At 41.0% G+C, this 10,467-nt stretch overlaps 1 protein-coding gene across 1 annotated transcript in view; it reads right to left on the bottom strand.

Annotated features, from left to right (window-relative positions):
• Nucleotides 1–2,935: 2,935 nt before the first annotated feature.
• SLC7A11 (solute carrier family 7 member 11) overlaps nt 2,936–10,467 on the bottom strand; it is a 57,215-nt gene continuing 49,683 nt past the window's right edge. Inside the window, exons 11-12 of the mRNA XM_042829781.1 lie at nt 10,227–10,404; nt 2,936–5,353 (exon numbers count right to left, since the gene is read on the bottom strand). Of these exons, the coding sequence (XP_042685715.1) occupies nt 5,286–5,353; nt 10,227–10,404 (246 nt within the window). The 3' untranslated portion in view covers nt 2,936–5,285. The remainder of the gene's footprint in view (nt 5,354–10,226; nt 10,405–10,467) is intronic.

The raw sequence follows: 10,467 nt of genomic DNA, 5'->3' as shown, positions 1-10,467 counted from the left end.
CAGTGGGAATGTATTGTAGCTTGCGCTGTAGGAAAGAATAAGCTACGCAAGCATAAAACCCATCCTAGCCACAGTCCTTTAATAATTGTGTTGGATCATCACCAACATGATATTTAGAAAATATCAAAGCTGTGGTTTAGATCACAATGCTGTAGGTATTCCCGTTGCAAGGAATTTAAAGAGAATCCACACGCTCTCTTGATACAGTCAAGCCTTTGTTGATAAAGGTGTTTAATCCATTTGGGTCTTTGCACTTCAAGGAAAAGAGTATTTCAAAAGTTCCTTTGAATAGAAAAAAAGAAAGCCAGTGTAAACTGAATTGGTGTGTCAATTGTAGTCATGCTCTCCAGCAGTTCCTTTGCAAAAGACAATAGCAAAATTCAAATTACACATAGACTGACATGTAAGGGAAAAAAAAAATTACAGGCTTCTGAACACCATGAAGAAATCCAGCGTCAGTTTGCCAAGTCCCAGCAAGTCAGCCGAAGGCATTTCATGCAAAGGAGACCATCCTGGATTACTCCAGATTTGCCACCTCAGAAAACTGAATGAAACATAGGTCAGGGTGTCAGAAAGAGAAAAACACAACAGCAAGAGCTGCGAGGCTGCACAGAGAACAGATCCTGCGTGAGCACGGGGGAATCTGCACCCTCCCCTACTCACAGCAGCGAGCAGAAAGATCAACTGGTTTTCTAAGACCACAACTGACAAAATTCTGTCTGAATTCTAGAATTTGTCTGATGCTTGAAGCAAAACTTCTGGAGTTACTAAATGTTACAGAAAGTCCTTTTGCATCTTGTATCAACACAATTAGCAACCTATCCTGTGGACAGGGTAACTTAATCTTTGTCTTTAGAATATTTGAAGTATTCTCAATTGAAAGTTGATTTTCCTCAGAAATGAAGAAGAATATACATTCAGCTGAAATATTAGAGCTGCTTCCAAAAGCATTTCCACAGAAAGCTGGGATATGAACTGGCTACGTAGTCAAAGACAGGCGAACTTCCTCCTGGAAAAGTTGCTTGGTTTGACTTTGATTCTAATTAGAAAGTCTGGAAAATGCAGCATGTTCTAGTCAAATGAAACCCCTATTGCAATTTGAATTGAAAAAGAAAGTAATTCTCAGTAGGAAATTGGGATACTCTATCAGTTGGCTTATGTTCTATGTGCTTTTAGTAACTGTTCATACTGGTTGCAGTAACTTCAGGTTCATCTCACTCTTGCTCAGCTTGCCTACACCTAGCCCCCATCTCCTTCTTTAAGAACAGAACTGCAATTGACTCCGGAAATCATCTCTTCTACTCTAAATACTTGTTTTAGAAACATTATCACTGAGATTGGAAAAGAACTGCAAGATCACCTCCTAGTCCAGCCATCCACCTACCACCAATGTTGCCCACTAACCCATGTTGCTAAGTGCCACACCTCCACGTTTCTTGAACGCCTCCAGGGGTGGTGACTCCACCACGTCCCTCAGCTGCCCATTCCAGCACCCGACTGCTGTTTTGGAGAAGAAATTCTTCCTAATACCCAACCTGAATCTCCCCTGGGGCAATGTGAGGCCATTACCTCTCATCGTATTGCTGTTACCTGGGAGAAGAAGCCAAGCCCCACCTGGCCACAACCTCCTTTCAGGCAGTTGTAGAGAGCGATAGGGTCACCCCTGAGCCTCCTCTCCTGCAGACTGAACAATCCCAGCTCCCTCAGCTACTTCCCATAATAGTTGTGCTCCAGGCCCTTTGGCAGCTTTGTTGCCCTTCACTGAACAAGCTCCGAGGCTTTCACGTCTTTCTTGTAGTGAGGGGCCCATGGGATGCATCTTAGGTCTTAGCACAGGACATATCACAACCTGTGGCAGCTCAGTTTGCTCAAGTTTGTCTCTCCCTAAGCCAGCATAGCCCTTAATTTATTATGATCAGATGCGTATTTAAATTAAATCAGATTAAATCCCTTTGTTAGGGTGCGTTAGCATTAAAAGGCAACATTTAATACGCACAAATGAGAATAAAAATAAGCAACAGTATCTGTATAAAGCGAAAAATGCACCAGAAACTCAATAAAAGACACGAAAGTTGCTTCGCAAACACCTCTAGGAGATATTAGATGTGGGAGAAGTTTATAAAAATGTTTTCGTACCTGCCCAATAGCCTCTGGAAAGACAAGGCAGGCTCCAGTGTGGGACACAGGGCCTGTAGCAGGCGGGGAAGGAGGGCACATTGCACCCACCCAGTGCCGTGGGCAGGCTGCAGGGGCCAGAGCAGGCATCATCACGCCAGCAGTGCCTCAGGCCACACAGCAGGGTGGATCAGGGGGAGGCAAAGTTAGGTCAGGATTTCTGAGGCTTCAAATGCTGACCCGCTTGTCTCAGAGATGCACTAAACCTCAGATGTATTCTCTACATGCATCAAGTGTTCGTTTCTGCTGCCTTTGGTGAGATTTCTGCCGACACCCTGGAAAAACAGTAAGTTCAAAGGAAAAAAAAAAAAAGAGCAGCACCCACCTAAAAAACAAAGAAAGAAGCTGTCTGACAGAGCCCAGCGGACTAATAGTTGTAAGGGCAAGAAAAAGCAGCAAAACATTTCAGGATCTTTAAATTCTTCACAGAGCACTCTCACTGGCATGATCTCTAATATGAAAAACATATATACAATATATCTATTATCCTAGAAGAACTTCCTTTATGAGACTGAAGAGAATACTTTCCAAAGTCTTAAAAAATAACTCCACATCTTTAAAATATACATATATATATATATATATATATATATAGTTACCTAATTTCTCTCCTTTTTGGATGATACGCATCATTTCCACGTACAACAAAAGTCCTTAACACTGACTTTTATAACACAGTGGAAATCTGATTAGAACACTGTGTGGGTGTGGCGATTGTGAATGCTAAGGAAACTAAAACAGAAATCAGACACAATAGGCATTTTCAAAAAACTTTGTTTTTTTATTTTGCAAGTAACATTTTTTTCTCCCAAAATATACATCTTCACAAACAATGAGTCAAAGGAGCTCTCTCAGGACAAATCAAGCCCTTACATGAACAGAAAATACAGCAAAATACAGTCATTGGGTCAGAATTCAGAAACATTTCTAAACTTTAAAGTCCGTGATGGCAAAAACAACAGAAATAAAGTAACATCCAGTTACACTTGCAGAGCCATTTATTTCTACAAATTAACACTGGCTACGTCTAAATTTTCAAGTAATGCGGCACAATAGGAGCGAATACACGGAGTTGAACAGCTGATGTGGAAGACCCGCTGCCCACAGTATCAGTGTGGAGGAGGCTTTGCTCTGGCGGGATTCCACAAACAAGGAGTGTGATAGGCCTGCTCCCAGAGGGCAAAAAGCCTTCAGTTCCATGAGAAATGGATGGAAACGGTGTAAGCCTAAGGTGCTCCATGCTGACGCAGGCCAAAACGTGGGGGACTGGGATGGGGCAGGAGACGGCCTCAAAAGCACACTTCTGCCCCGTGTGTAAATACCAGCTAAACGTACGCGCTGTCAGCACAAAAATCTAGCTCAAAATGTTTGCCTAAAAGAAGTTTCAAATAACACTTTAAGTTACCGTAAACAGCAAATATTTAAAGTTAAAAAAGCTTGGAGAATGCTCTCTCTCTTAAATTACCACTCTTCTAGATCATCAGTTACTCCCATTTCCCTACTTCTATGAAATTCCGCTACAGAAATACAAGAAAGAAAAACATTTAGGAATTTTAAGATATTTTACTGTACACCTTTAAAATGGTAAATATTCTGGATATATACAACACATGTACAAAATACAGTCTCCCTTTACTGTAGTGGTCTGGCCATTAGTTGTGCTTTCCTCCCTATTTAGGAAGTCTAATGTTGCTTAGTTCCATAAAAGCTTTCATGAAACGTACAATTTGCTAATAGCAAATAGTTCAGAAAGTAGTGCATTCAGTATTTAAGCATTATATTCTTAACAGAGTGCTAACAAACCTTAGTCTTAAGGTTGAGTAGTCTCTGATTAATTGTATAAAACTGAATTTTTAAGCATTAAAAAAATTCCTTATGTCCATTTTTTTTTTTAAAGGGCAAAATTTCAGCTCATATTTGAGCCAGCTTTCAGATCAAACATCATTCTGAAGGTGAAACTTCAATTTAGTTTGATTTTATCAGTTTTGATAGCTTTTCTCTGTTTCAGCTGAGATAAAACCAGGAAGAAGATGGCAGAGCACCTGTTCCCTGGGTGTTTCAAAGCCCGATTAATTGGAGTGTGCTTGAATAAAAAACCCACAGATTAGGTGTGTTCCCAACTCAAATCAGCCAATCTCTTGTAGCTCGCCCTACACCTTAATCATAAAACAGTACTGCATTTATTGCCGTGTCTACACAAAATTCCCGCAGATTATAAAACCAGTGACCATTATTCATTAGCTGACCACAAGTAATGATCTAAAACTCTAAAATTCTGTTTGCCTGACTGATAAATGCACATTTGTATGCTTCCAGATAGAAAGTATTCATATAACAACGGAGATCGGATTCAAATACCGATCTGAAGGGAATTACTCTGTTGCTGTATTTCCCATACACACAGAAAAGAAACATTGGCAAAAAATAGTCACAATTTCTTGACTGGTAGAAACTTGAACATGTATGAAATTACTGCCCTTAGGCTAAAATCTACCTGTCCCGCTGGTAGAAATACTAATTCTCAGAAGATGCTTTTATGTGTTATGTTATACCTTGATCTTACCACCACAAACGCAGTAGAAACCACTGTATTTCTGCATCAATGCACTGGTGCTCCAAGCAAGACATAAGTAAACTAGGGTTTCCAAACAGAGGGAGAGGAAGAACGTTATTAAGTGATACTCAGCAGCTTTATCTGCCCCTTTCCCTAGTCAGAGTAGGTTCTTCAGGACAGCAAGTAGGATACGTTCATCACAGTACACCTGACTATTACTTACACAATGCTTAAACTTATTTTCAGTGACAATGCAACAAAAATCCTTGTTTGAAGAATCTATGTTTCGTTAAAACACAACACTAACAAAAAATAGTTTAAGAGTCCTTATGGCATAAATTCTTGCTTTCTACGTATAAACCAAACACATTTAAAAAAAAAAAATTGTAACATCATAAAATACAGTTCTGGCAACTGACGCACTCAGTATCCATCTCAGCTGTGATTTGTTCCTCCAATTTGCAGAGCACTAGGAGGAGGAAGACATCTCCGCACGCTCTTCCTCAGGTTGAAATGAAACATCAAGCCAAAGGCTGCGTTTTTGGGTAGATGCAGATCATGATTTCTGGTCCTCCTCTGATGGGACAACTTCCAAGAGGATTTGCAATGCTTCAGTTCCAGTGTCTGCAAAAATAAAAGCATACGTGTGGGAGATTTTTGGGGTGGATGGAGAAGGAAGAAGCAGACAGGAAAACTATCTCATCTGCTACACAACCTGCTTGCAGATAGTGTTCATGAGTTACATACACCTGATGCACATAGCATTTAAATGCCTGGCTTTTTTTTTTTTTTTTGTCTTTTTAACTATGTGTTCTTTGCCTCTCATCCAATGATTTTCACATAAAATAACAACAGGAAGGTACATAGGTATAAACCTGTTCAATAAAGGTATGCACGCTTTTAAGGACTACTGTAAAACACGGCTCTCTCTCCACAATTGCTTAGTTTCAACACAGTCATAATGTTAAAATAAAACTCTGGAGGGGTTCAAACAAGTTAACTCGGCTGTGCCAAGCTCTGCCTAACCAAAAAAGGAAACAAAACAAAGAAACTACGGAAGAAAGAAAGTGATTATAATGCTTCATAGATCTAAGGATGTCACATGTATAAAGAAACTTTATATTCTTTGTCACTGTGGACATATTTCCATCCTGTGTATTTAGAGATTTCCACTTAGAGAGCTGATTCATAAGTGGCACAGTTCATTTATAAACTGAAGAGTAAGAGAACATTCTTTTACCACTTCTTTTATTATTTTTTTTTCCATTTTCAGCAACACATTTTCAGCTAGAAGGATTTATTGTGAAAGAAAGTTTCTGTTTCCCTATCTAGTACTGTGCGTCAGCATCTACACCAGTGCAGAGTGAGAAGGGTAAAGCAGTGCAGCTCTCAGAAGACACGAATCAGAACTGCTTCCCTGCTTTGCTGTCTAACAGCCTCTGCCATCTTTTGCTCTTCCCTCTGGAGGTCAGCAGCACAGAGCATAGCCAGCCTGCCCTCAGACTGCACACTGATGGAGTCAGTGAGGCTGAGCTTCAGCAGGGACTGGCATTTTCTTCCATCTCCCTCCCTTCCAGCAGCGGGTACTTCAGATGTTAGGCTGTGCGGATCTGAGGTGAAGGGCAGGAGGACGGCCAGCAGTGGGAAGCCAGCAGGGGTTCGCCCTGGCTGGCCCACTCCTTCCAGGCTTGAAGATTAGCAAAGGAGCAAGAAGAAAGAGACTTGATGTCAAGCTGAGCTGAGGTGTAACCGTTCTTGGAGAAAGACCACAGCAGCAGAGAGAGAGCCGAGGCACCTCGAGAGCTGTCTGGGACATCAATATCCTGTTAGACTAACCATGCCCAGCCACCTGCAGCCAGGCCCTGCCCTCCCTGTAGTGGGAGGCAGCCAACCCTCTTCCACCTCCATGCTGGAGCAGCAAATGGAGGAGCAATCACACAAGCATGGCAGCGAGGGGGTTGAGTTGCTTGTTTGGCTGCTTTTGGTTGCAATATACACAAGGTAAGACAGAGTAGGAACGTTTCATTCCGTCATCAGTCAGTATTTTATTGTCAGCTTTAAGCAGGACCTGGATTTACAACCACCTTTCCATTTGTAATGAGACAAAGTATCATCAGTAAAGACACCTCTTGTTTCTACTTTCAACCCTAATTTCCCATTTCAAGTGTAGAAGTCACTGTGAATACGGCCCAACAACCTCTACCAAAAAAAGCACTGAGCTGGTAGCTCTATGAGTACCACATAGAGCTTGGAAGAGTAAAAAAACAGTAATTTTCTGCATATTTATAAGACTGGACGTAAAATCTGCAGGAACATACACTGAGGAAATTTTCTGAGGATCACAAAATCATCATGCTCAAAAAAGAGAAGAGCAAACAACATATTATACTGTGTCCTGAGTGAGGAAGCATCATCCTCTGATGTTTGTAAATAACCCTCAAGGAGACATTTTGTCATATAAACAGAAAATCTCTCTTCTAGTGTGGGCTCAGGCTATGACTTCCCAATTCAATCCATTCTAGAGAAATAAAGCATGAATCTACTGTTGGGTTATCAACTGAGAAGGCCCTCTGGAAGATGCCTGGTGCTGGTGCCGCATCTTTTTACACATTCATCTGCTTCAAAGGATTTGCTTGACTTGACTTTTTTTTCATTTTCACATTAGCTGTACAAAAAGCAGGCAAGCAGAGGTCAAATGAAGCCTGTACTAGCTGAAAATGATTTGTCCCAGCCATTTGGTGCTACAGCAAAATTCCTTTGGAAAAGAACAAAATGTTATTCTCACTGCAAAATACCACCCAGACCCTATTAACCTCTCCAACTGTGAAGTAATCTTTTGTTCAATACAGTAATTTGGTAAAGAGAATGGGCAATGTAAATGCCATTAAGGACAGTCAAAATGTGCTCATCCAAAGAACAAAGACATTCAGTCTTGGTGGGGATTTCTTGGGTAACGCGACTCATCTTCAGGCTGGGTATTTCAACTCACTACTCCTGGCTGTTCAATATCCCTCTCCTCTGATCATTACAAAATCTCTACTTAATATACAGGCCAATCTTACGTGAGGCTGGTTTGTACCTGTAGGATCTTGCAGCACATCCCAAGGCGTGTCTGGAGAGATGAACAAGTGACATTCACAACACGGTGACTGCAAATGGGCAGAGAGGGACCCACGCCACCTGCACACTGGGCTCAGCCTTGCCAGCAGGACACCGTGCTCGGACCAACCAGCTCTGCCCCGCAGCAGTACTGCTCGCAGTGCTCCGTTCAAGTCTAAGTCCACTAGATCTATTGCATTTCCCTTCTGTCTGGAAAAATCAGTTATCTTCTCAAAGACAGCTAGCCAGCTCATCTGGCAAAGATCTGCCTTTGGTGAATCGCAATCAATTTTTTCACGGTGTCCACTTACACGGTGCCCAGAATTACTCTTTCATGCCTAAGCTCTTCTAATGCATATGGTTTGAAGCAAGAATAACAATCTCTCAGCTGTGCCTTGACTATTCCTTCCTGTATCTCGCAGAGGTACCTTAAGTGAATTCATCCTCACCCAGTGACTTTGAAAAACACTCTCAGGCTATACAGAAGAGCACCCTTAGCTTTTACAAAGTCATGCCAGTTTAATAATGACCCCGTGCTGAATGTTTATTGCTTACTCTGAGAGGTAAAAAAAAAATCTTTATGTTTAACAAGTAAATCACCTCTCCACTCCACCTAAAAACTGTCAACATCACTTTTCCATCATTACTGTTGTTATTTTGGGAATAATAATTGCAGAGCAAACAAGCTGTTTCACCCACTGCCTGGCACCCGCTGCGTTCCCCCCTGAGCCAGCACACTGTGTCCACATACATTACACAGGCACCCAGCCTTCTTTCTAGGAGAATTTCGTGTTATCTGAAGAGCTATAAGATTTACCTTCATTGTCACAGCTGGCAGAATGAGCTCTACGTACCCAGACTACCTTAAAGAGAACATTTTTTTCTCTCATGCAAGTAATGTGGTTCAATACTGGCATCCTGTGGCCAGAGATTCAAGTGACTGTATTCCAAAACCTCTGAGTCTTCACAGAAAATGCAAAAAATCTCCAGGGTATGATAAGGGAAAATCTCCTAGTCCCTAACTATCTATTTGTCTGAGAAATTACAAACAGAGAAACAACTATTTAATGGAATGTCTTTTTGCACACAATTATTTTCATCTGCACTGGAATTTTCTACTCAATCCCAGGGTATTTCATGTAATTTACAACTTCCCTGATATAAAATTAAGTAGACCAGAAACCGATAGCCTTAAACTTGAACCTTTTTAATGTAAATATTTTCTGCTCTGTTGTCTATGGATTTCCCAGAATGAATTGAAAAATTCATAGATTTTACAATTGATGTGAAATAAATACAGAGACTTAATTTTTATCATCTATAAATAATGTAAAAATACATATAATAGCTTATAGTGTAATACACATAAATACTGAGATGCTCTTTTTGTGAGCTTCTCATTTTAAAGCGTCCTTTACTAGTGCAGCACAAAAGACAACACAGATTTTCAGTTCACCACCTATATTATAGGACAGTATACACAACTTTAGAATATACACTAAAACTATTCGTAGCTGAAATTTTTCAGGGGTTGAGTTTTTTGTTTTGAGGAAGAGATTTTCTTTTAGTTTCACTTCTCCCATCTCGAGTACTTTGCCTCTGTTCTTAATTCCTTTTTTGAATATTACCTGCATTTTGCTAACTTTCTCTCATGTTCAGTGAGAAAAAAAGAAAGCAATAGATGACAATGATCTCTTTCTACTAGAAATGCTCCAAATAACCCTTCTCAAGCATATCCGAACTTTCACAAATGCCTTTATAAACATTCAGAAATGGCATAAAAAAGATTCTCTGTGTATTTTACATGTCACTCAGGAAGTTGTTTGTCACAAAGCACAGAAACCGCTTCCACAGAGGTGTGTCAGGTTTGGTTTATTTTCCCCTCATTTGGTTGGAAGCCATCCTCAAGGACAATACACACCCCCACCAAACCTAACCAAGCCTTTCCCATTTTCACACATTCCTCAGTGGTACACAGACATGCAGTGCCAACAGTGAGTACCAAGCACATCCTGTCATCACAACTGTGACATTTAAGTTTCCAAACCAATTCTGCCACGAGTGAAATACTGTCTCTAACAGTGTAGAAGAGAGGGAGACTGAATTTAAAAGGAATCACAAGGTTGTAAGGACAAGGAGGACAAAAGAAAACAGGAAGAGAGGCAGGCAGGCATTTGAAGTCACTCTCTTTGGCTGAAGAATAGGCTTGCTGTAAGCATCTCTTTTAGTTAGTTGACATTGACTGTAACCAATGCTACAGCATACTCCACAAAGAAACTTGCATTGTCACGCCCGGAGCAGAGCAGCCGAGGGAATCGATAGCAAGGATTTCACAACACCCGGAGCCCTGAGAAATTTCTGGAGTCGGATCAAGGAGGGGGGCCCCCTGGGGACTTACCTAAGAGCTTTCTGAACCACTTTGGTTTCTTGTCCCAGACAATAAAGAGGTAGTAGGCAGGAACTCCAGTCAGGGTTATTGCGAATCCAATCCCTGTATTGACTGGATCGGAGTAAAGTGACAGTGCAACCATGAAGAGGCAGGTGAAGGAAAACAATGCTGGAATAAATAGAGGCACCTGGAACACAACCACACAAAGAATCGTTACTTGGCATTGACCTTGCTGTTGAATGATAATGGT

This window comes from Centrocercus urophasianus, unplaced genomic scaffold (assembly GCF_019232065.1).
Source record: "Centrocercus urophasianus isolate 14NV4802_14NV808 unplaced genomic scaffold, USGS_Curo_1.0 seq_32, whole genome shotgun sequence".
In the NCBI taxonomy this organism is placed as follows: domain Eukaryota; kingdom Metazoa; phylum Chordata; class Aves; order Galliformes; family Phasianidae; genus Centrocercus; species Centrocercus urophasianus.
This window is presented reverse-complemented; position numbering and strand designations above follow the sequence as displayed.